A 27,718-nucleotide genomic window follows, 5' to 3' on the forward strand; every position below is an offset into this window, starting at 1 on the left:
TTCGGTTATTGCTGATGTGCAAATCCCACACTGTGTGCAATGTTGCAGATATTTTGCCACAATGTTTTCACGTTGCAAGTAATTTATGGCCGCTCAAATTTTGAAAGAATGTTCACTAGATATGACGGTTTCTAATTAAACAGTGGATTCATTTCGGTTACTGATGTTTCATGGAGAAAAAAAGTTTCTCAATTATTACAGCAATATTTCAGGCGTAGTTTCAAGAGCAGACGCTAAAATGTTGCAGCAGGATATTGAGACTTCGGAAACATTGGTAACGTAAATAAAATATTGTGATCTTGCGAATTGAAGCTGCCGAAATGTTTCTGAAACGTTCAGCAAAATGGTAAAATATTTCGGATCTTGCGGAAATGCGTGCAAATATTGCGCAGTCTATCAAGAATTTTTATACCTCGAAAAATTCCGTTCCTCAAATATTCCTACAACATTTCGCAATTCATCTTGCGAAGTACTTTAAGCCTTGTAAAACTGTATTTCTGCTATTTTTCTGAAATATTGTAAATGTAAATTGAACATGTCAAATCTTGCAATGACATTAAAATATTACAGAATGTGTATAAAATACTTCTCTATTTCAGATTGACACTGCTACAACGTTTCAGAAATATTCTAAACCTTGCAAAAGTTCAATGTTTCTGAATATTTCTAAAATATTGCGAAATGTATCTGAAATATATCAAACCTCTTAATGACACGTCGCAGCAATATTTTCGCAATATTTCGTGCTATGTTCGTTCATAAGGGGGTAGAAAAATCTATTCTCCGGAGAAAGACTATACAAATTTGAATTCTTCATTTCTTCGCGATAAAAAACAATATGCGGTCCACCAGAGGTGATTCAAGATGGCGACCATTCATTCGGTGCGGTATTTTCTGAACTGAAGCGGAAAACGTGCAGATGCAATGTAAAACCGCCGTTTCACGGTGAAGCGATTCGTTTGTCGGCAGGTGCAGAGTAGATTTGAAAAATGGTACGAATCTAGAACAAAAGTTGGCAGCGGCTCTCTTCCAGGTATTCTGCATCGTTTTTTGTTTTTTTTTTTTTATTCTTCTCACCTCCTCACCTCCGCAGCGTTAAATCCAAGAGGGAAATTCCAATAAAAGAAAAAAAATTAACGCATCAAATACCAGAATTCGTTTTTTCCTACGAGTCGCGCCGCTAGTTCGTTCAAATTTGCGCGCGCGCGGGAAAAATGAGCGTCTCGATAAAGCGCGCGTGGTTTAAATCACGCCAATTTTTTCGCACACATACCGAATCGTGTAGCTGCCGCTGAAGTGATACGTTCAAAGTGATCGTCGGTCGTATCGTGAGCAGAAAAAAGACCACTCGGTATCGCTGTCATCCGTCAGGAATTTCTTAATCTTCTCGAGGCCCGCCCCCCGCCGACTGGAGATCATTCAAGAAATCGCAAACAATAAATAGCGGCGATCGCGTGCTGCGACGAGGCGGATGTTTCTCAAGATGGGGTGGAGAGCTTGAGACGCAGGGCATCGAGGGAACCTCGAGTTCTGTTTCTCCTGCAGCGGCATCCGGAAATTGAAAGTTTATCGCTGAGTGGAGAAATTTGTCAAGGTTCACGGCTCTTTGCGGTATTCGCGTCTTTCCCCCGGTATTTATTTTTATTTTTTATTTCTTATTTTGTTTTTTAATTTTTTTACTTCACGTCTGCCTCGAGGGGAATAGGAAGGCAGATGTTTAATCGCCGCCTTCTCTGAGGCGGGGAAACCCTTAACTTTCATTAAAACACGCAAATTTCGGGCTAAACGGCATGGAAGTTTCGGAAAGTTGGTCTTACAGCTGATTGAAACTTATGTTCATAAGTAATTATGAATAATCGTTTATTTTCATAGGTTTTTTTTTTTCACGAAAATTCTTACATCGTTTCGCTAAATTCCTGTTACTCCAATATATGAGAACTTTTTTATTTTAGCATACGGGAGCTTAATTTTTAATAAAAATACAAATTGCAATTGGTTATTAAATTTGAAGAATGATGGAGCTTCTGCCTTATTCGATTACTTTGGAAGATAGAACTTCAAACATTTCAGGTGAGTTTATACAGGCCGGAGATTCATGGTACAAGATATTAAGTGTTTAGAGTGAAATTGTCATGAAACCTAACCTAACCCAAACTAATCCAATCTAACCTAACCATAACTGTCTGTGATTCAACGTCATGAACTGTAAAAACCGTAGAAGATAATTAAGTACCTGATAGAACATTTTTTGTGAAATTTGGCGATATAACGAGTAAAAGAAAAATCCATTGGAAGAACAAGACGGAACGAAAATGGATCAATATGGAATCTTTCGAAAGACAGGACGATATGACAATAAAATGTGTAGAGCAAAATTGTCGCGAAACCTAACCTATCCTAATCTTACCTAACCTACAAGTGATTCAACGTCATAAACTGTAAAAACCGTAGAAGATAATTAAGTACCTGATACAACATTTTTTGTGAAATTTGGCGATATAACGAGTAAAAGAAAAATCCATTGGAAGAACAAGACGGAAAAGAAATGGATCAATATGGAATCTTTCGAAAGACAGGATGATATGACAATAAAATGTGTAGAGCAAAATTGTCGCGAAACCTAACCTATCCTAATCTTACCTAACCTACAAGTGATTCAACGTCATAAACTGTAAAAACCGTAGAAGATAATTAAGTACCTGATACAACATTTTTTGTGAAATTTGGCGATATAACGAGTAAAAGAAAAATCCATTGGAAGAACAAGACGGAACGAAAATGGATCAATATGGAATCTTTCGAAAGACAGGACGATATGACAATAAAATGTGTAGAGCAAAATTGTCGCGAAACCTAACCTATCCTAATCTTACCTAACCTACAAGTGATTCAACGTCATAAACTGTAAAAACCGTAGAAGATAATTAAGTACCTGATACAACATTTTTTGTGAAATTTGGCGATATAACGAGTAAAAGAAAAATCCATTGGAAGAACAAGACGGAACGAAAATGGATCAATATGGAATCTTTCGAAAGACAGGACGATATGACAATAAAATGTGTAGAGCAAAATTGTCGCGAAACCTAACCTATCCTAATCTTACCTAACCTACAAGTGATTCAACGTCATAAACTGTAAAAACCGTAGAAGATAATTAAGTACCTGATACAACATTTTTTGTGAAATTTGGCGATATAACGAGTAAAAGAAAAATCCATTGGAAGAACAAGACGGAACGAAAATGGATCAATATGGAATCTTTCGAAAGACAGGACGATATGACAATAAAATGTGCAGAATAAAATTGTCGCGAAACCTAACCTATCCTAATCTTACCTAACCTACAAGTGATTCAACGTCATAAACTGTAAAAACCGTAGAAGATAATTAAGTACCTGATACAACATTTTTTGTGAAATTTGGCGATATAACGAGTAAAAGAAAAATCCATTGGAAGAACAAGACGGAACGAAAATGGATCAATATGGAATCTTTCGAAAGACAGGACGATATGACAATAAAATGTGTAGAGCAAAATTGTCGCGAAACCTAACCTATCCTAATCTTACCTAACCTACAAGTGATTCAACGTCATAAACTGTAAAAACCGTAGAAGATAATTAAGTACCTGATACAACATTTTTTGTGAAATTTGGCGATATAACGAGTAAAAGAAAAATCCATTGGAAGAACAAGACGGAACGAAAATGGATCAATATGGAATCTTTCGAAAGACAGGACGATATGACAATAAAATGTGTAGAGCAAAATTGTCGCGAAACCTAACCTATCCTAATCTTACCTAACCTACAAGTGATTCAACGTCATAAACTGTAAAAACCGTAGAAGATAATTAAGTACCTGATACAACATTTTTTGTGAAATTTGGCGATATAACGAGTAAAAGAAAAATCCATTGGAAGAACAAGACGGAACGAAAATGGATCAATATGGAATCTTTCGAAAGACAGGACGATATGACAATAAAATGTGCAGAATAAAATTGTCGCGAAACCTAACCTATCCTAATCTTACCTAACCTACAAGTGATTCAACGTCATAAACTGTAAAAACCGTAGAAGATAATTAAGTACCTGATACAACATTTTTTGTGAAATTTGGCGATATAACGAGTAAAAGAAAAATCCATTGGAAGAACAAGACGGAACGAAAATGGATCAATATGGAATCTTTCGAAAGACAGGACGATATGACAATAAAATGTGTAGAGCAAAATTGTCGCGAAACCTAACCTATCCTAATCTTACCTAACCTACAAGTGATTCAACGTCATAAACTGTAAAAACCGTAGAAGATAATTAAGTACCTGATACAACATTTTTTGTGAAATTTGGCGATATAACGAGTAAAAGAAAAATCCATTGGAAGAACAAGACGGAACGAAAATGGATCAATATGGAATCTTTCGAAAGACAGGACGATATGACAATAAAATGTGTAGAGCAAAATTGTCGCGAAACCTAACCTATCCTAATCTTACCTAACCTACAAGTGATTCAACGTCATAAACTGTAAAAACCGTAGAAGATAATTAAGTACCTGATACAACATTTTTTGTGAAATTTGGCGATATAACGAGTAAAAGAAAAATCCATTGGAAGAACAAGACGGAACGAAAATGGATCAATATGGAATCTTTCGAAAGACAGGACGATATGACAATAAAATGTGCAGAATAAAATTGTCGCGAAACCTAACCTATCCTAATCTTACCTAACCTACAAGTGATTCAACGTCATAAACTGTAAAAACCGTAGGAGACAATTAAGTACCTGATACAACATTTTTTGTGAAATTTGGCGATATAACGAGTAAAAGAAAAATCCATTGGAAGAACAAGACGGAAAGAAAATCGATCAATATCGACTCCTTTGAAACACAGGACGATATGACGGTAAAAGATGATGAAAGTTTGCAGGATAAAACGGTGCAGGGTGAGTTTGCGAAAATTGGACGTTCGGAAACCGTCACAGATATGCTACGATTGACATGCGGCCTTGCCGCAGCGTACAGGGAGGCAATAAAAGTTGCTGCGGATGAGAGTTCAGTGGGTATAAAATTGAAAATGCAATGGTGGTTGCAGTACCTAAACGCATGTCGATACCGAAATTGCCGAGTAATACGTAAACCAGTTTCTGCGCATGGCTCTCGGATTCTCGTTTCGGGTTGGCAGAGGTTTTTGCAAAGTATTTCATCGTTTTTCGGCTCGATGTCCGGCTGTGAGACACCCCTTTTCGGAAGGGGTGATCGTACTTTGGTGGTGAATCACCCTAGCGTAGAACGCAGCCAACCGGCCAGTTTCGATTTTCATCCCTGTTTTCGGAACAGCATATATGAGCCACCCTACCTCACGCAGTGGAAATTTCTGTTGCACAAATTGTTTCCGTTGTTTTTCAGCGTGCTTAGTAATAAAAGTAATAATATAATCTCGTAATATGTTATACATTAAAAAGTTTAACGCGTTAATTTTCACCTTGATGAACATTTTCGTACGAGATGTAATTGAAACACGTGAATATTTTTTATTTTTTTTTTTTCGTTGATATTCTCCCTGGAGAAATCAAAAAGCTTTTGTTCATTCAGACTTCTCGCGGAGAATAAGATTTTCGTAAATATTTATAATATTTATCGTGCGATTACAATCACCGATTACGGTAAAATGATTCTTGTTGGATGTTTTATGTAGCAAATTCTTTGCATTGAAAAAATAGCTTCTAATTTTTGTGTTTGTTTCTTTTCTCCGTATGTATTTATCTATCTGAATAAATATGATTTTGAAAAACATGACCAAGCTTTTGACATTGTGAAGAAGGTTTCAAGACAAGAAATTAAATAAGAATGTTGTTTATTCGCCTGCATGAATCTAACATTTAGACTCTAACATGCTCAAAAAAAAAAATAAATAAATAAATAAATAAATATAAAATAAATAAATAAATAAAATAAAAAATAAAAAACGTTTTTTATTTAAAATTTTTATCGAAGTACCGGTATTGAAAGGTTCGATTTTATCCAATTTCACATAATTCAGAAATTGGTCAACGAACTGAGAAAATATATAAACTCATTTTAGAAAAAACCAAGTAACATTTTTTTTGAAATAACTCTGAAGTTGATATCAGCCTTAATTTTACTAAAAATGTGACGATGTGTAAAAATATTGTGAAATATTTTGTACGCTATTAATTATCGAATCGAATATGGAACAAGAATCTAAGTGAAATTTGTTTCAAATATATGGTTAAACGTCGGAATTATTTTGTCAAAATTTTTCACCGGAGCAACGCGACTTTCTCTTCTAATGCTGCACAACCAGGCAAAAGACAACGAGAGAATCCTCGGCGACCTAGAATCAAGTAGCCAGTTTACGGGGGTGAGTTTATTGCTTTATAACTGGCTCGATGCCTCTCATGCAGTAACACCGAGCTAACTTAGTTTGCGCAAAGCGTCAAATGCCCCGCGAGAGGTTGCACCGTGATTTTTGCTAACAATAAGCCGAACAGTGTTTCACTTGGATTTTGAGGTGCGATTAGAAAGCAGAGAAGACAGAACGGAAGAAAGAAGTAAGAAACAGTCCGTAGTGAGGGTGAAGAAGGAATTTGATATGGGATCACGAAAAGTGTCGGAAACACCGCCGAACTTTTTTAATAATTCGGATGAAAATAAAGTCCGCAACTTTTGAGAAGGACAATTTGAAAATTTCTGAAAGCGCGTAATTCCGAATTTTTTTGATGACGAAACTTAAAGCAAAGAAATCAAACTCTGATGGAACATCAATGTTTCGAACAGTCCGAAAGCCGTCGCTCAAAGTACCGAAAAAGCGAAGTTCCGAAAGTGCAAAATTCAAAAATCAAAAAATTCGACGCATCAAAATTCCGAACGATCAAAGATTTTCAGTTCTGTGAATTTCTGACTTGGTGAAATTTCACAACTTTGGTCTTTCTTTGTTTTGGAGTTTCGATATTTCTACCTTCGGAATCCTGGTCGTTCTGATTTTAGGTTTTTCTCATTTTTTTACACCCACTCGTTGAGCAAACTACGCTGAATTGGTATATTTTGATTTTTAGAATTTTGCTCAATCAAAATCGTTAATTTTTTGAAATTTCGGTCTATCTGAACTTGAATTTTCATAATCTTGCATTTTGGAACTTTGAGCCATCAGGTTTCCGTTATTCGAAACTTTGCTGGATCGCAAAACTTTGATTTCTTCCCTTCAAGTTTCGCCACCAAATAATTCGGCATTGGGCGCTTTCGAAGCTTTACAAGTTTGGAATTTCAACTCCGCCCCCGAGGATGAAAGAGCAGCACCGTTTGGGGATGAATGTGCGTCAGATCAGCGCGAGGTAATCCTGCTGGCTCTGTTGCGAAATTCTTAAGGCGTGCAGATTTTTCACAAAGCGAGCCCCATTTCCGTGTGTTTCTTTTTTATGCCCGCTCTTATTTTACCCTCTGCTTTTCTTCTCCCTACCTTTCATTCAAATTTGCATATAACAGAAGTCTCGCGTCAGGTGACAAATGCCGGGTTGTTAAATTCCTGACAGTTACATAACGCCAGTCAGGCGAAGAGTTCAGCTGACTGCTTGCCTGCAAGCTGCAGATTACAATATCGATAAACGAAATTAAAGAAATAAAGATACAATCTCTGCAGTCTCGACGCCCGTTGTAATCATTTCTCAGCTTCCCGATTTCAATGAATAAAATTAACACGCCTCAATCTGAAATTATGAATCACCATCGACGATAAGAAAAACGTAGATATGATTTATAACCAATAGCAACGAGTCTGCGAATCAAGTGATAATCAACTCTGAATTCGGTTACGGCAGTTTTCATTGATTCTAATATCACTGCTGAGTCTTACAGTTCAGTTTTAAAGTTTAAACCTTGTGAACCATTTTTGAACTATAAAAAAACCTTTTACAGAGGAAAAAAATGTCGTCAAGCGTTTCTGAATTTAAAAATTCAGTTCCATTTCAACAAAATTTTTACCATATCCAATCGTGCAAAATAATGTTCCTTCTTCTTTTTTTTCCAGTTAATATACAGCTTGCGGACTGTTGTCGATCACTACCGGATAACAATGTTCACCGTTCGATTAAGCGGAAAGTTGGAAGCTTAAAAGCAAGCCAGATGAAGAAAAAAAAAAAGAAAAAAATTTCATTAAAAACAGCTGTTACTCGACCATAAAGCTTGGTACGTAATATATCAATAGAGTGAAGTTCGCAACGTTAATGTAACGATCCATTTTCAGGAAAAATCATTGCTTCGCAACTGTAGGATTGTCTCAAATTGACTGATTTATTTTCAAAAAGCAGAGTGTATTGAAATTTTGAAAATTAAGTTCTTTTAAAATCGTTCCAAATTTTCAAAACAACGATTTTAGTTTCAATATATCGTCACATTAACGTTACCGACTTGAATTCCGGTAATGTATCGTCGTTACTGAGAAGCGAGTAACGAATCGCCTCTCAATGATAAGCTTTTTGTCGAAGCTGAAAATGAAACGGCCAGATGACCTCTCATCTTTTTCGCGAAGAAAGATTTTCAACCGCGGTTGCGGAAAAAAAAAAAAAGAAAAAAGAAAAAAAGATGAAAACCTCGACCACTTGAAGTGGTCTCGCAATTTACATACAAATTACCGGTGGGTCTGAGCTGCGTGCAGCCCTCGGAGGAAACCAATTGAAAGTCCTTCTTCCTACGTTCTGGAAAGAAGAGCGTCCCCAGCATTTGGCCCGCAAGCACAAGTCGCGCGTGTACGCGGATCCCTCGGGTAGTCAGAAAACCCGCCTACTAAAACTTGGGGAAACAGCTTGAATATACCTGCAGCAGCGGGTATAAGCTCAAGGGTATAATCGCGGTTTTCAAGTGGTATCCAACACTCCTTAATCGTCCATTGTGATTAAAACTGCCGAGTGGTGCAGGTTTCGTTTCGCAATGGAAAAACGTCTCGAAAGTATGAGTGGTGCTCTTCGTCTCGTCAACCGTGTCCTTTTACGCGACCAAGGATCGTGTCACGGAAACATCGATACAATGTTTTTCCACTGACGTTGCAGCTGCGATTACTTTCCAAATGTATATCGGTAACGTTTCAATTTCATGCCGTAAGGGTATACTGAAAACAATGGAATAATATTGCAGCAATGTTACATTCTCAAGGTTTCAAATTCATCTCATCAAATTGTTACAATGATCTTGATAATCTATGTAATAATTAAACGAACATCACGATGTTGCTGGAAGGTGTTGCAACATTGCAGAAATACTTGACGATGTACCTGAATTATTTTTTACCTTGAAAATAGAAGCTAATGCAATTGTTCTGAACTATTTTTATTCTCGCAATCTCACATTGCTTCGATGCATTTCATGCGCATTGAAAATTTCACAGGCTAAAAATTAATAGGTTCAATTAGATCTAATCGGATGCAAATTTTAGCTATATCCAAACTGATCTGTATCCATATCTCAGATCTGCTTACAATTATTTCGAATCGTATCAATTCGTTTTTTATTGTGTTGGTAAAAGTAACATTGATTCAATGTGTTCGAAAACGATTTCAAACTTTGCAAAGTTACTCAAATGCAATATTTCTAAAAAAAAAAATTGCTAGATGGAGAACCGAACGGTCTGAGCACAAGCAAAATCATATCGATAGCAAGCAAATAATGAGATATATAAGATTTTTAAAGGTTACTTCACTGCAATATTACTGCAATATCACGTGAAATATATAACGCAGTATCAAATACTAAATTAATACATTGCTACAGTGTATCTGATTGTCACTCGGATATAATATGCTTTCAAGTTTATGGATTGATTCCGACCTTTCACTCTGTATTCTTACGTAAGCTCGGAAGAAATCAAAAAATCGATTAAAAACGTGTCGAAGTACCCGGGTTACGAACAAAAAAAAAAAAAAAGAAAAGAGAGAATAATGTTTAGTCCATACTGGAAAAGCTTCTTTAAACATCTCGGCCATTGTAGTAGGTGAACTGTGGGCACCGGAGGTGATTTGAAATATACTTCGAAAGCCCAGAGTTGTTTGAGATTCTGCTTTGAAGTTACACTCCCTGAAAATTTCCAACTGTCGGCGAACCGGCGATGAATTCTTTACCAATCGGCGATCCCGCGCTTTACGGTGGCTTAAAGCTCAAAACGAGCTTCACCTTCCACCTCCTGTTTGATCCACCAGACCGAAAGCGCGGTGTGCAATTTTCTCTCTCTCTCTCTCTCTCTCGCTCTCTCTCTCTCTCTCTTTCGAATTCCGGTACACGCCACGTGGAGATCCTCAAAAACGATCGTTCCAAGAACCACTTGGAAATAGCCACGCGGCTAAAAGTGGAAGTTGTTACTGGCAAGCTGCTAGGAGTTGAAACAAAAGGCAAGCTAGCTCATTTGCTCGCTCACAATCGGACTAGAAACAAATAAAGAGAATGATCTCAGCTCTGGAGGAGCCGTTCGGTGTATTTAAAACCGAAATATGGGTCAGCAATCGAGTTGATAATTTTGGTCGTTCAATGACAGAAGCTTTGAACAAGAGTCCGGTGATCCTTAACTAGCGATTCCGGCGATCCAGCCGGGAATGATAATTGACTTGTTTATAGATAAAACATATGTTTCAGCTATTGAAGCCTGATTTACAAGCCATTTGAATTGATCTTGAAATACCATCTCTGAGAAGGCCACTTGAATGATGGTGAAAAAACGCATACGTATCAACCGTGATAAACAGCGGCTGAAGAGGGAACGGGGAAGAAATATTCGTTTGATCTAAACGCGCTCCTTTCCTTTACTTTCCTCTCCTTTGGTTCGACAAAAATCTTGCAAGAATTAATAGCTTGCTACTTCGAGATGAGATCTCGATGTAAATATCCGTATTCGAGTAAATTATCATTCAAGATTAACGACGAATGATATCGCGTGGGTTGATCAAGAGGCAGCGGTTTCAAAGACGAGAAGATTAACTTTTCAAAATCGTCAGACTTCTACTTGAGATTACATTATACATATAATCCGTCGATCGGTTATATCTCTTCTCAAATTTCATATCTCATGGTTCGTTGAAACGTCTCTAAAGCCTGCCACATAACGGAGAAAAAAAAAAATAAAAAATTCTACCAAGGAACAAGAATTATACACAGTTGAATTACGGATTTTGATTCCGGATTGTAAATGTAAAAGAGAATAAACCATTGAGTATTTTCAATTTCATACCTGTTCGTATGTGCTTTTTTTTTTTTTTTTTAGTTCTTGCGGTATTTTACTGGCGCGCGACGCCTGATTTTAGACAACCGGGTTCACGCGGTAAATCTGGTTCGTTGACTAGCTGTCCGACAGATGGCAGTGAATGGCTTAAAACAAGCGATCGTTGCTGGATCAGCGGATTATTCTACAATTCTAATTGTAAGATCATCGTTAATTATCGGGTGTGCTTTGACACGTGAACATTTTCAACATCGGTACGAAATACGGTGATTTATTTTTCACCCAATAATAACAACAACAACAACAACAACAACAACAACAACAACAATAATAATAATAACAGCTTTTGTTCCAAGCGATGCGATATTGTTTAATCCACTTTAATTGCGCTCAAATCACCCTTCCACATCCACTTCTCACTGCTGCCATTGAATGAACCCCTTTTTTTCACCGACAGACAGAACAGTGATGCGAAAGGGTTGTTATTTTCCACCCCCGGTATTGACGGAACTTTATTTACGAGCTTCTTAAAATTTCCAGCTTCATTTTACCTGAATTATTTGTTATTTGTTGAATTTTCAGGACAAGGACTTATTGGAATTAATTCTATTGGAAATATCGAACGTGGTATGTCCGTTGGATTATACGTGGATTGTCAATTGGAACGTACCTTCGAATCTCGTGATAATGTTATGATCAATTTGAATGGAAATTGATTTTCAAAGCGCTCTATGCAAACTTTTGTTTCTACGTAAAAGTGCAGCATAAAAAGCACGGCTAGCTCCTTTCAAACTGCACAATTGGTAAAAGGTAAAAGTTTAAAATCAAGCAAAACCGGCTACTCTCGGCACGCGGTATAACTTACAAAGAGAAACACGAAGCGTAAAACGGATATCCTCACGAAGTTAACCATAATTCGACTGTAACTCGTGCAACTGAATTTCCTCTCTTCGAAACCTGATTATTTTTCGCGAGAGATTGCTGACGATTTGTTTTTTTTTTTTTTTTTTTGCCCGACTCGATTTCGTACGTTACAAAAGCAATGAGACTAGAAAGTCGGTGATGTGGTCTAGTGTAAAAGGAAAAGCTTCCGGAATTAGGTCTGGAAATTGTTCAGCAAACAAAAAGCTCGGTCATGAGTACAGAAACGGAATTGCCGCATTTAGAAAAAGCTATCATGGAGGGTTGAAGCTTAACGCTGAGAAGCGGGGACACAATGACCGCGTTAAATGGCGGCCAACTTCCGCTCTTATTGTCATACACACCGAGCCACTTTTGCTTTTAAGTCACTCGCTACATTGTACCCGGGTATAAAAATAAAACCTCCTATTCTCAACTGAGTTAACATCGCGAGGTAAAAAGATTGCAAGCTCATTTACGACCGGCTATTATTACGTGGCCATACCATACCACCGAGCATCTATTGATTGCTCCGCATCGGGTTTAAAACCAGGGTCGAACAAACGCCGGAAAACGGAAGCTTCTACGCGACTGAGAGAAAATTTCACCAATTTATCCTGACCTCTATTTGTCTTTAGCAAGAAGAACGTTCCTGGAAGAACTTTTTTTGCATCGGATGCCTTGACATTTGGATCAACATGACGTTACGATATTTCTCAAAAATGTTGGAATCAAATTTAACGATTACAAGTTTCTTTTTCTCGAAAGATATATTTGTCCGGTTTTCCTTTGGTATCCTATTTTTCCTTAACGCACCTTTTTTCTTGGTATCTAATTTCTCCCCAATACATTATTGCACTGAAAAAAATTTCATTTGTTATAGTAACCAAAACTGTTCGAATATTGTTAACATTACGAAAAACGAGGTACTCGTAACCATTTTGCGCTATTGTCGATCCTTTTTTGGTAATTGCAACGCAAAATCAGTTTGTTCGGTTTACTCTACTTTTTCAGTTAAACAAGGCTTTAACGTCAATTTATTCTTGCACAAGCATTAAATTTTCGCACTAGTTGCAAAAAAATATGGTAACAGCGATCATAATGAGAAAGAATAGTAACGGATACTATAATTTCCGGTAACAGCTAGAAAACTAATTTTCATTTTGTACATAGAACTATATTTTTCGATTGTGGTAAAAAAAATGAAAATAATCAAAGACCGACAATGAGCGGTAACCGGAACTAAAAATTTCTCTCAGTGTGACTGGTTTTTTTTTTTTTTTTTTTTTTTTTTTTTTTTTTTTTTTTTTTTTTTTGCCACACCGCTTTGTTCCAGAATTCCACTTTGCCTCGAGGTACAATTTTTTCAAAACGAGCATCCCATTTTACCCCAGTATGAAATTCTTCTTTATCGTACCATTTTTCTTCCGCACGATTTTATCCTAGTATCCCATTCATTTTCCGAGAATTTATCAGAGAATTGTACGATCCGTTGGGTCTCATCTGTCTAAACACTAATTACATCGTTTAATTCGCTCGAGGGCTGGAGCAGCCTGGGTATCGTTTTCTTGACGTTCTGCGGAGCGAAGCTCGATTGCAACCAAACCAAACATAACTTCGAGGCTTTGCAAGGACTGAATGATTAATTATACATCCACGTCTGGTACTTTGGGCTAAATCAGATGCAAAAGATCGAGAATTCAGCTGCGTGATACAAGTTTTTTTTTTTTCTTCGCATTAGAAGAAACATGTTATTTCCCAAAAAAAAAAAAAAACAATTTGAAACAGATTGAAGAGAAATTCGAAGAGCCGGTTTGTTGAGAGTTTCCTTTGCGTGTAAAATTCTATGGATTTGAAATATTGCCTCGAATAATTGAAAAACCTCATTGGTGAAAATTTTCACACACAAAGCCTGCACTCATTCACTCACCAGCAATTGTTCGTTACGGGATATTAGTTTCCTGCTTGAATGGCCGTACTGCGGTATTCGAATCTATTTCAGTCGCTTTCTCTTCGTATAATGAACTCTCGGTTGTTCCCGTCATTCAATTCAACGATTTTCACCAGGATTTTCTTTATGCTCAGCAGGTGTAACACCGTAACGTATTTCTAACCGACATTTTTCTGCGTGAGATGTTGTTTTTCTTGAATAAAATTGCACAAAACGAGGTATCGAAAATATGTGAAGCTGGGACTTTTAAAAGTGGTTGTAAAACGGAGCACAAATTTGTTTTTTACTTACTGTTTTTAAAACGTCAAATTAATTCAAGCCACGATTACAGTAATTGAGCGTATGCAAATTTTACACCAAAATTATGTGAGCTGAAGAAAAGTCTGATTTTCGTTTTGTTCTCGATCCCGTTATCAAAAATTAAGAGAGTTGAATCGGCCAAAAACAGACAGTGTTCGTTCATTTTGTTAGAAGATTGAGTATACACAAAATTGTTATTCCAGCGGAAGCGTGTTCGGAGAGGTATCAAAGACAAGAAGAAAAGGTTTCGTAGACAAAAAGAATGAACACGAAACGTTAAGTCCATTTTATGAAGAAATTATTTGTTCAATTTCATAAGTGTTGGATTTATTGTTTTGTTGTAATGGAAAGCGGTAGTTTTATTAAATTATAATAAATTTATTATGTAAATTACATATACGGAAAGTTCTTAATTGTTTGGTAAGCGCGCGTCTCACTCAACCCTTTCTATTCTGAATCTCTGGTTCAACAGTATCGTTTCTCCTCCTATATTCGCACACATCGTCAGTTTCTTTTTCCTTACTTATGATACTTTCATCTTGACACTAAGGAAAACAAATATAACCAGGCTAATTCAAGGTGAAGATAATTCGCTTGTATCCCAACAATAATAAATACTATTTACTTCATTGCAATGAAATGGTCTCTTTTTTCATTACTGTTGTACTTTTTTTTTTCATACCAACATCTCGTATTTTGTAAAAACACTGTACTTGATGGAGAAAAATTGGAAGTATTTTTCTGATTCGGTACACTCGAAGCCATAACATTTACCAAAAACATTCCATGCAATTGAAATAAAATATGGAATTTTTTATATTCGGTGCCCGAACGGAATTTGGAAAAAAAAAAAAAAAAATAAAAAAAAAAAAAAATACCAAACGCGCGCGGCTGTCTGGAAAGGCTTAAAAGGTAAAGCAGAATACGTTATGTTTGTAACGTGGATTTATTTGTTCGCGTGAGGAAAGAGAGAGGGGTGGGGGTGGCGGGTTGTTAGGGAAAAAGGTAATTTCGGGTGACCTTGCTTTTTTAAATTTTATTTTAATTACCGTAACCGGACAGCGTTGATCAAGCGGTGGAGTGACTCGCTCGCTGGAGGTATAACGAGTGATTATTTATTAAATTACTCGTTAGAAAGCAACTGAGCGATGTTCGTTAAGCGGGTAACAGCAGCAGCAGCAGCAACAGCAGCAGCAGCAGCAACGAGGCATTTCTGAACACCTGTACAGCCGGCGTCGAGCCATTATTAATTTACATTATGCCTACAATACCTGTTCCCGAAAAGTTATGACACCGATTTAACAATCCCCGCCTGCCTGTTTTATACGGGGAAATAAATAACGTCGGAGAACCTCTCTCCCAGGATTCCTGAATATGTTATTAAAACTGTTCACACTTTCGGGGAGCAGAGCGATTTCAACGTTGACAAAATTTATTCATCATCTCTCATTTGACGATGCATATTATCAACGAATTGTTTCAAGGGCCAATTTTTTAGGCCACGATAGTCACACCGGGTGAATAAATGAAAATAATTGGTACGCTGATCACTTTCGGCCTAAATACTGTGCAGAAAGTATCGTATCTATGGAGTGACATCTCAAAATTTCAATAAATAATACAAAAAAAAATTTAAAAGCGTTATGAGTTTTTGCGCATTGATCTCGTTATGATTTATTTCAACGTTTTATTTTTTTCCACAAAAGTATTATAACTTCCAGCGTTCAGTTGGTAATATAAAAAGTTGATAAGGTTACGATTTTTACGCTCATTGATCTCGATATCATTTTTTTGCTGCCATTTTTCTCACAAAAGTATTACATCTAAGAATTATCCCCTCCAAGTTTCGGTTAAAAATATAAAAAAAGTGACAAAGTAATGGATTTTTGAGTCATTGCTTCTGATTTTTTTTTTTTTTAATCATAGTAACATTTGATTTTTCATGAATCGAATATATACGACAATACGTTTAATAAAAGTGAGAATTCACATGGAAATATTATTAAAAAATCGCCGAGAGGATTCAAACTGTAATAAGCACCCATCATTTTTAGATATGCATCCACATTTATCAATTCAGGCTGTGGAAATTCAGTCAATCATCGCAAATTTTTATGATCGAATGGTGAGGCTGAAGAAAATCCGACTGGCGAATCATTCGCAAATAAGATCAGTTCTGCGTCATCATAATTGAAAAAAACTTTATATACGTTTCGTTTTCATTCAATTGTAAGCCATTATCTAAAAACATGATTTCTTGGATTTGTCAACCATAGTACGATTGTAGTTGATTTTCACAGGTTTTTAATTTTTTTCTGATTAGGATGGTGTGAATTCTTTAGTTTATCACACTAGAATTCAAGTTGACGAAATCGAATTTTGAAGAAAGATTTTTTTTTTTTATTTTCTACGGCGAAACAATCGATAGCCGTAATTCAAAGAAATGAAACTAAGCAATTGATGTTTGCGTGAAAAAACGTGAAATAAATAGTCAATTTCTTGAATCGAGGTGCATTTTGACCGTGTAATTATACTTTACGGATTGTGATGGATGAATTTTGGATAATTTGCCAAAAATTTCACAATGGTAAATAAAAGTTGATATAATTATTACAACCTGTAGCGGATTTAAAGGACTGATCAGAACTATCAGGAGAAATTCTATCCGCAAACATGCGGTTGTGTGCCGACTAAGATTTTGCAAGGCTTACATTTCTTGCATCAAAAGAAAAAGGAAAAATGAGAACGACTCGAAAGCGTAATTTCTCTAAAATCATTCGAAATGCGATATAAATTTACCGTATTTGAGTTCGAATTCACAGAATTAAAAATTTCTTCACGCAGACAAGATTTTGTTCTTGTTACTTCGGTTTGACTTGATTTATTCCGATTGATTGTACCTTGTGTGCCTTCATGGTTTACAGTTTTTCGTCTGGATACCTTCGAGTCTTTACTGTGACAAGAGACCGGCTCTCTATTTCCTGTCGTAGGGTCGAAACGGAATCCAATACGAGTATAAAGCAAAAGTTCTTCAAATGCAGAGAGTCTCTGCTCCCCTCTCGTTCTTTACTCCTTTTAGTTTTGCGCTGTTCCGAGAGCTTGCATCAACCCACGATCCTTACTCAGTGAACCCTTCAATTGGGAAAACATCGCTTTGTAATTCACTTTTTTTCACAGTCAGTCTGGGGTAGAAAGAGATGAACATAAAGAGAGAGAAGAAAGAGTCGTTTTATCTTTACAATAGATCCACAGCATCAGGAGGACTTCGTCTTTCCGTCTTTTTTCTTTTACTCCGCAGATGTGCGTATGTACCAACATTTTATTTATACGGCTTATATCGTTCCGTTTCTCGTCGTTTCGTCAATTTTTACGCGTCTTTGCGTTTTTCTTCCCTTTCATTTTTGGCTCTGAATTTTCAGGCAGAACTTTTGTTCCGTAATTTCGACGTTCCATTGAAATACCGTCGCACCCCAGGGCTTCGAAAACGTCCCTCGTCTTGTCAGGAAGAGTAGGAAGAAGAGGAAAAAAATCTTGAAACAACGATATAATAACTACAACATGCAAAATGGTTCCCCGGTGTTTTTGAGAGTTCTAACAAGAGACTTGACGACGTTTTAGGGCCGATTGTTTGTACTCTTTAAATGAAATACAACCTTTACGTCTCCATTGCAGCTGCCCTGCGGGGATTTTCTTGAAGGAAACGGCATGAGTTGATCTTTGAAAAATATTTCGCGAAATGAGACATTGATTCGATAAGGTTGTAATTATTGCGCGTTGTATGACGATTCTTCCCTTGAAACAGAAAATTTTCAGCTACTTTGAAGTTATTGCAATTACTCGCAGATTTTAAGATATACCGACGACAAACGCTTAAAAATACTATTTTGTATAATTTCCGAAGGACTTTCAAACGACAGATGGTACATTGCAAAGAAAATTGGGTGTTCAAGCTTTGTACCCAAACTCAATTTTTTGAATTAAAGTTCCGCAGGGTTTCTAAATTCATATCATTCGGACAAAATTATTGCTCTTTAAATTTGCTATATCCAAACATCTTACAGCTGCGAAGTTGCAAAAATACTGCAGTTTTACGTGTGCATAAGAAAAAAAAATAAGAAATGCGCAAATATTCCCGCGATCTATTAATTTTCGGACATTTTCATATTATAGAAATATGCCGCTGACTCATCGCAACAATACTAGACTATTTGAAATATTTCAAACTTTGGAATTTTACATTGCTACTTATTTGTGAAAGATTGAACAATGTAATTCGAATGTTTTAAACCTTCCAGCGACACGGATGTTGTAATTTTCATTGTGGAATATTCAAAACCGTGCAAAGTTGCATTTCTGCCATCTTTCTAAAGTATTTGGCGATTTGTCTGGAATATGTCGAACCATGCAGAATGACGTTGCTGTAATGTTTCTGAAATATTGCGCCATGTGTATGAAATATTTCAAAATTTTCTGAGTTGCGTTTTTGCAATTTTTTTAAAATATTGCGTTATGTGTCTGAAATATTTCAAACTTTGCGGAGTTGCGTCTTTTCAATATTTATCAAATATTGCGCAATGTGTTCGAAATATTTCGAAATTTGCACAGTAACGTCGCTGCAATTTTCTAAAATATTACGCGATGTGTCTGAAATATTTCAGACCTAGCAGAATGGCGTTGCTGCAATGTTTTTAAAATATTGCCCAATGTATCTGAAATATTTTAAACTTTGCAGGGTTGCATCTTTTTAATGTTTATCGAATATTACGCGATGTGTTTGTTTCTGCACTGTTTCTAAAATATTTCGCGATGTATCTGGAATATTTCAAACTTTGCTGGGTTGCGTTTTTGCAATATTTTTCAAATATTGCGTGACGTGTCTAAAATATTTCAAACTTCGCAGAGTGACGTTGCTGCAATGTTTTTAAAATATTGCAAGATGTGTCTGGAATAATATTTTAAACCTCGCTAAGTTGCGTTTCTACAATATTTCTAAAATATTGCACGATGTGTCTGAAATGTTATTTGAAACTTTGCTAAGTTGCGTTTCTGCAACGTATCTGCGATATTGCGTACTGTTTGTGAACGTGTGCTGCGACTGGCGGGTAAAGCTGCCTCATCCGTCTCTGGGAGTCTGTTGGGAATAATTTGTATGACAATAAATATCTGAAGCTTAAGCACGGCGGCAAAGGCGTCGGTGTGCGGCGGGCGCCGCAAGCTCTTGGCTTTATGTAAGCACTCAATGGATTAGGTCGCGGATTCTCTTAGTTAGCGAGAGAAGGAGAAGGAGAGATAGAGATGGAGAGGGAAAGAAACGTTGTTTTGGCTGTCAGAAAAGCAGCGGTTTTGGGCTTAGAGAGCGTTGGAATGCGGAGGAAGGAAACGAGGCACAAGACAAGTAGATAGATGTATAGGATGAAAACTCGGAGCTTTTATACTCAGGGCTGAATGACAAAGGCGGTGAGCTTGCGACGCGTTTAAGGTACACGGTAAAATGCGCATTACGAAATTGAGTAGTCGCCTGGATTCGACCCGCCTTGTACAGCCTCGCAGCTTTGTCGTCGAAGATGAGTACATAATTAATTTACAAACGCGTAAGTCAATTAGAAAATTTGTTCGTCAAACTTTTTCTGTCTACAAAGTATCTCATGTATTTAATTAAAACAAAACCGTTTCTCCAGATAGAATTTCAAGACAAATGAGAAACGGGGAATCACGAGAAGATAAAATACCTGCACCGAAAAGTTGATAAATTTTTCGCGCTCTCGCTCATCCTCAGAGACCAGGAGGGTAAAGAAAATCTGCAAGTTTGTTTCAACCCCCGTTTAAAATCCCCGTTATAACTACCCACTCAGCGGAAATTCAACTTCGCCTGAATCTCTAAATCATCGATTAAAACTTTCCAAGCTTTGAAACTAAGCAACCCTCAATTACGTATATATGTATACCCTTTCCTGAGACTCCGCAGGCATTCACCCCGCCATTTCTCGTGGTCTAGTATTGCTCAGAAGTTGTGACAGCATTGACATAGTAAGCTCACTTTGCCAAATTTCAAAAATTGAGCCAAACGATGTGTCAATATCAATTAGACTTTTTCGACAAAGCGAAAAAGAATTTTGAATTACTAATAGAAAATAAATTACAAGTAAAACGAAGAGCTTTTTTAGAGTCATATCACAGCGATCGTCTAAAAGTTGATACAGATTGTTACAGTTATTGTAATTTAACTCACCCCACTGAGCGTCTTGATATTGTGCAGTGCGTTTTGCGCCTCCAGGGCAGCCTTTCTTGTAAAAAACGTCACGAAACAACATCCTGAAACATAGAATATTTTCACCATAAGGTCTGTCTGTCTCACTCTGCCGATAAGGGAATCGAAAATATTGGTAGTGATCTTCGCGAGCTGAATATTATGGTCGAAATGATCAGGTAACAATAAAACTATGAATTAATATTCTTTCTGCCATTTATTTGTATTTATAAAAACTGCCCCAATAGTTACAAAAAATCAAAGCAAACGGCGTTTTCGGTTTTACAATTGTTAAACGAAAAATGGCTCACAAGAATGTAGAGCACAATAAAAGGCTCTCGAATCTTGTTATCATACTCATTACCATTCAAAGAAGTATCGAAAAGGAAGGTAAATTTCATAGCAACTTTATATTCGCAGTTGAAAATTATAGAGAAAGATCCGAAAGCGATTTGTTTGAATACTTTGAAACGGGTGATCGGAACGAAGGAAAACAATCGTCGTCAATTGCTTCGAAGTTCAGAAACCGGGGTGGTAGGCGAAAAGTTTTAACACTCGAACCCAGCCGGTATAGCCCTTCGTTTTTTCCATAATTCACGGTTCTGTTGCTCGTGAAAGTAAGAAAGAAGAAAAAAAAAGGAAAAAATCGAAAAAAAAATCCGGGAGTTGATTGCAGCCTGCAGTAGGCAAAATCGGAGAATTATTGAAGTGATCGGGAGAAAAAGAGGGAGGAAAAGCTCCGTGATTCGACGTGAATGAACCGATGGGAAGTGAACAGGTGCGCGGGTTTCGCGCCCCCTTCTTGAGCCTCGTCGTGGGCGTTTCTGAGAGTTAAGCACCGGGCTCAATCGAGATCCTGGAGAACTTTGTCAAAGCTCTGGGCGCAATCGAATTGCTCAACTGGGCTCGGAGATATTTAGTAGCCTCGGAACGAGTTTTTCATCCACATTTTTAGGGTAGGTGAAAAAGCTCTGTGCAACATCCCGCAGCCCGGTGGGTGGGGGGAGGGTGGGTCGGATTGAATTTACGATCAAAGTTGGCGCCACCGGACCATCTGGAGGCTTGATTCAAAATTAATATTTTTGTATTTTATACCGATAAATCAAGCCTGCGCGGCGCAAGCTCGACGAGAATTCGGAGACCCGCCATTTCCGTCATGATGACGTTATTTACGTTCTCTCATCACGTCGATGTGGATACGATAGACCTGCACTATAGCCCGAAACAAACCCCAGCACTCGTCGCTCATGCGAACAAACAAGCTCGATCAATCACGACTCCCGTCTCTCTCGGTTTTCGTACCGAACCAATCATCTCTCGCTTTTCTCACCGTGAACCACATGCAAATTTTCAAGGCGAGCCGAATTCGTGAGAAATTTTTACTGCGGTTAAATTTCTCACTTAGTTTTCAGTATTTCACGTTCAAGAATTAGCATTTATTCATGGTTTGCTTGAAATACGAGTTTGGGACTGAATATCAAACTGTCGTTCAAATTTGGACAAGTCCTCAGTTATGAAATTTTCTGTACAACGACTGGATACTTTTTAGAAAATTTTAAAACTGCACTGAGAAAAATTTCATTTGTTACAGTGACTAGAAAAATTCAGTAAAACAGGTATCGTTAAAAACAAAAAAACTATTCGAATATTGTTGGAATTACGAAGAAACGAGGTAGACGTAACCATTTTGCGCTGTTGTCGATCCTTTTTTGGTAATTGCAACGTAAAATCAGTTTGTGAGGTTTACTCTACTTTTTTAGTTAAATAAGGCTTTAACGTCAATTTATTGTTGCACGAGCATTAAATTTTCGCAACGGTTACAAGAAAATTTAGCGACAGTGATCATAATGAGAAGGAATAGTAATAGATACTAGACTTTCCGGTAACAGCTACAAATCTAATTTTTATTTTGTACCTACAACTATATTTTTCGATTGTGGTAAAAAAAAAATGAAAATAGTTAAGGACTGAGCGGTGACCGGAAATAAAAAATTCTCTCAGTGCGTGAAATTAGTGACCCGACGCAAAAGAAAAGTTCGAATCTCGCCGAAAAGAAACGACTTTAATCATCGAACAAAGGAACATTTTTCAAAATTTTTCCATATTTTCCAATTTTCGACATTTTGCGATTATTTGTAAAAAAAAAATCTATCATAAAAATTTTGTTTCAAGATCATTACTACGTGGTAAAACCATTAAGCATCGTAAATGGAATACTTGAAATCTTGATAAATTGCGTCGCTGAAATGTTTCGGCAATGTTTAACGCTATGTGCAAAGTAAATGAATATTTCAAAGCAATTTGATTGAAAGTAGTGCTTTTCCAGCGGGTTTCATCTTCTAAAGCAGGGTTCATTGTTCATTAATAAGCGTAATAGATATTGAAGTTTTAGCCATTTTCGATCGTCGCGCACGGAATTTCATGTCTTCATGTCTTGAGAACACAAAACGATGAAATAGAAAGCAACGGAACTTTTAACCAACATAACAAACGTAACTTCATAGGACATTAAGAACGACGTGAACGTTTGTTATTCAGACGTTAAGGCCTGTGCTTTGAGAGTATAAAGGCGCCTGTGCAGCCAGGGGAAAGATAATGATGCATTATGGATGCAGGAGATACAGATTTGCATGTATAATATGACGAGGGGCGAATAAATCACCGGTTTATACCGGGCTCTCTCTTTCTCTGAGCTTGCACGCCATTGGAAACGTTTTTCGAACAACGTTTGTAAAACATTTCTCATTGTATATTTACCATCATTCACGGGGTCCATAAACCTCATTTTCCATTAATCGATATCTGCACAGTTGTACTAACCAAATAATTGTCAAATTACGAATAAGAATCAATTAATTGTTTTACGGTTGTATTTATATAGATTAGGTTGTTTCAAAATAAAACAATTTGCAATTTTCCACCATGGCAAGCCCTAAAAAGGTTGTTTAGGTTAAAATATAGATTTTATCAAAAGATGCGCGTTTTATGTTTTGTGGAAGATCGCGCTCGGTTGGTTTTTCACTTTTATGCATTTTTCTACATTTGCGAAGTACCGCGAACGAAATTTATTCTCATTGCTTACATCAATCATATAAATTCACGGCACAAAGAGGACCCAAACTTGTAACATCACTTCTCTAGTTGATGTTTGAGAATTGTATAATATTTGACGAATTTTTTTTTATCAATTCAATCTCATAAAATAGTTATTATTTAATACGAACCTTTAATTTAGGAGAATAAGATTCCCGATTGATATATTTGTCTGTTATGGATCGCAGTGTTTGGGTTCAATATAAATTTCAGGAAATAAATAATAATTGAAGTCCTACAATGTGTTTTTTCACAAATTCAAAAAAATGTGAAAAATCATCTTGTCACAGAATATTTTCATGAACCACAACAAACTTTTTGGAGGGTGTACCGCTCGAAAATCGTGAATCACTTTTTCCTGAAAGAGCCTAATATAGATATATTCGATATATGTACATAGAAACTTCCATCATCAGATTGACTATCAGAAAAAAAAATACTTTCATTCATTAGCGTAATGCGTAGACAAACAGGCGAGCCTTACGTAACGATAATACGAAAATTGGAAGAATCCAATTTGAAATACCACTCAAGTTAGTGCCTCAGTCAACACACTGTGTACGAAAAGGGGTGTCAATTAATTTCCTGTTTTCGTTTGCCTAATTTCAGTTGTAACATATTTCAAAATTTCTCCGGCAACTTCTGAAAAATTCGGTGAATCAAATCTTTTCAGAGTGATGCGTAAATCTTCAGTCTAATATTGTATAATGAAACGGGATAAAATAAAAGCCCGTGAAATGCCTCAAAAATTTTTGTATTAGAAATTGGAGCTTTTCTGAAAATGCCGTGAAGTTGAATTCAGGTCCTACTTCAGTTTTCAAACTAATTTGGAGCTGAAATGATAGTAATTTGAATTATAACGACAGCAATCGTGTCATTATCTTATTCGAAGTTTGGGAGTCCAATGTCAAATTCGTGATCAGTGACCCAACAAACCTTCGAGTACCAATTTTCATAAAAATCCAAACGTATAGAATTTTTTGAGCATACTGAATGTACCGGATTAAAATTTTGCAGATCTGACTTTAGACTCGTGATTAACGACTCAAAAAACTTCGACACGAATTTTCGTTCAAATCCATGCAACCATTCTCAAGATATCATCATTTTTATTTTATTTTTGGAATTTTCAAAGCTGAAATCCAATCAGATCTAATTCTGTAAAAGCCGTGCCGATTCAAACCAAAATCATTGCAATCCGATAACTCGTTCTCAAGATATCTTCGGATAAAAAATTGATCACACACATGCATACATACACACACACACACACAGACGTTCATACAAAAATGGTGGGAGGTGATTCTCCAGATCTCGAAACGTCGTGTTGCAGTAAAAACTCAACTTTTAATTTTTCGGGTGATTATAATAACTTTCTTCTTTCTACAAAAACAGAGAAACGAAAAGTTAAAAAGCGAACTATCCTGGGAATTATAAATATGTTTTACAGTGAATCGGAAAACTTTGGTCGAAATGCAGAAATTACAGGTTCGAATTTCTTCTTTCTTATAAAAAGTTTCGTTATTCTTAGACCGATATTTTTTTTCAAATTTTTGTTGACGTTGAGTTTCAAAAACAGTGAAATCGGCAACAGTGTTTCGGGTATCTACCGATTTACGTTATTTTCTCAGCTCGGAACGGACGGTGGAGTGAGCAAAGTGTAACGGTGTAGTCGGCGTAGGAGTTGAGGGTGGTGATTGATGTTCGAGAAACGGCGAAACGGTGTTGCTGGCGTTTCTTTCAATCGCAGAGATTCCGCGGAAGCCAGTCTCAGAGGCTGGCGGGTCGGTTTAACGCCGGTTTAGCCTTGCCGACCACAAAAACTAAACAGCAAATCTGTAGACGTCGGCGGGCTGACGTCCCCGGATCACCATGCCTCTCCGACTAACCTCGAAATAAATCAGTACTTCCGAATCCGGCTCCCTAACCCCAAACTGTTGCCTCGATCCGTCAATGTTGTCATGCGTCGAACCGGAAGTTCGGCCATTTCATCAGGCGAATTGCGAAATTATTACGAAAGGCATCATGAGCGAAGACTACACATACATGGAGACCGAACTCAAATGGGAGAATTAACAAAACTCGTCACGGTGTTCGTACACGTTGGATTTACTATTTTTACCACTAGCGTCGCTGGTGTTCCTTGTGCACCGGAGTGACATTGGTTGCAGAGATCCTCAATATCGACCAATCGATGATCTCGTAATGTGATTAGTAGATATCTTACAATGCAAACTGCCGCCTTATTGGAAAATGTCCTCATGATGTCAGAGCTTGGTTTTCGGAGCTATTCTATCACCACATAACCAAAGTTTTTAGTCTCAATGGAGGTTAGGTTAGGTTAGGTTAGGTTAGGTTAGGTTAGGTTACGTCAGAAAACATGTCAACCGGTCAGCTGTTGGCCTGGATTTTTTCTCCACCAGATGACGCATTGCAAAACAACAATCCCAATAATCACTCCATTGCCTTCGCTGCATACGGAACACAAGTGCCATCTTATTTTAGGCAGATATTTGTTTACATGGACGATGTTAATCAAATTTCGGGGGAGAGTGGTGTCAATTAATTTTGAGTGTTTTGTTCTGTGGTGTTTTTTGGTCCGAGATAAGTAAGAAGGTTTTTCGGTGCACTTTTGTCTAACGGATTTTCGTTCGCTCAATTTACTATGGATCAGGTGGTCGGACATTTTTAGTCACTTTACGATTGTTTCGAAATCGAGGAACCATTTGCTGGAAAATCAGATTGATAAGACCGATCCATTAGTATTGATATCAAGATATTTCTATCGACTTCTGTTTTATCATGTGAGTTTCATTGATTTCCAGTGTACCAATCAGATTTTCATTCGTTTATTTAATCGGTTATTGGGTGTTCTAGGCAATTTCCAATGATTTTCGGATCGGATATACTTACAAGTTATTACAAAGAATTACTGAAAATCACCTAGAATGCTGGGTAATAACTAGAAAACAATGAAAATGACTTGGTAAACGGGAAATCACTGCACGCATATAATAAGACAGAAATTAATAAATCGTTAGAGACTGTTAATAAAATTAGCAAAGATTTCCACGATTTCGTTTTCGTTTTAATAAAATACTTCTTAATATGACTTCAGTTATCTCGAGTGATTCATGTTTATTGTAATGAAGAATATTTCAGTTATCCAAGTTCATTGACATTCTGATTCTCAAATATTGAACTTATGAAAAACTCGATCATATTTGGATGTTTTTTTTCTTCAAGTTGTGTGTTTTTTAATGTGCTTTTTTAAAATGGAATGCAAGCAGATAGCAAAAGCCCGTCTACTGAAGTTTTTAATTTGAAGATTGAAATATTTTTTAAAACTCGAGTACATCAATCGATTCGTTTTTCCTGAAATTCACAGAAATACCACTGTCTATTTCCCAAATTTCGAACCTAGTATCATCGAGGGGAAACGACTCTTTACATTTTTCCGACTTATTAATAATAGATGAAATTTTTCCTTCCATTTAAAACTTCAAATATTACTTTTCATGCAATGTACAACGTCTCATTGAACATATTAGTCGTAAAAAGTTGCAAATCAAGGTTATCGCAACTAAAACTTTCTCACCGTGTCGTTAGAAGACAATGAAACCGAATTTTTAAATCAAAAATACACTAAAAGTTTCACGTATTCAACTGTAAATATAATCAACTGTAATTGGGGTTAAGACAAGCTTCTTAGTGAAAACTGCACATCGCAGACTTTGTATTGCAGGCCAAAAAACAATCTTACAAATTTGAGCGGAGTCCAGGATTCAGAGGCCTGAATTTCGACTCTTCAATCAAATTATTCACAATACATAAAACAAAATTTCTATCCGAAAACTTAAACATTGTACCGACTAGCGTTCAAATGCGATTCAACAAACTCGTTTTTAACGAATTACAAAACTAAAATCAAGAATTTTAGATTCGGACAACGAGGCAAGATGATGATTGACAATGGACGGATCGGGTTTAATTT

At 36.8% G+C, this 27,718-nt stretch overlaps 1 protein-coding gene across 12 annotated transcripts in view; it reads right to left on the reverse strand.

The window, feature by feature from the left end:
• Window positions 1–27,718, reverse strand: part of LOC124175082 (CUGBP Elav-like family member 2) — a 378,071-nt gene that overhangs the window by 100,642 nt on the left and 249,711 nt on the right. For all 12 annotated transcript variants that reach the window (XM_046554951.1, XM_046554952.1, XM_046554961.1 and 9 more), the window contains exon 4: window positions 20,614–20,696. In XM_046554951.1, the coding sequence (XP_046410907.1) occupies window positions 20,614–20,696 (83 nt within the window). The remainder of the gene's footprint in view (window positions 1–20,613; window positions 20,697–27,718) is intronic.

Source organism: Neodiprion fabricii, chromosome 2 (genome assembly GCF_021155785.1).
Source record: "Neodiprion fabricii isolate iyNeoFabr1 chromosome 2, iyNeoFabr1.1, whole genome shotgun sequence".
NCBI lineage: Eukaryota > Metazoa > Arthropoda > Insecta > Hymenoptera > Diprionidae > Neodiprion > Neodiprion fabricii.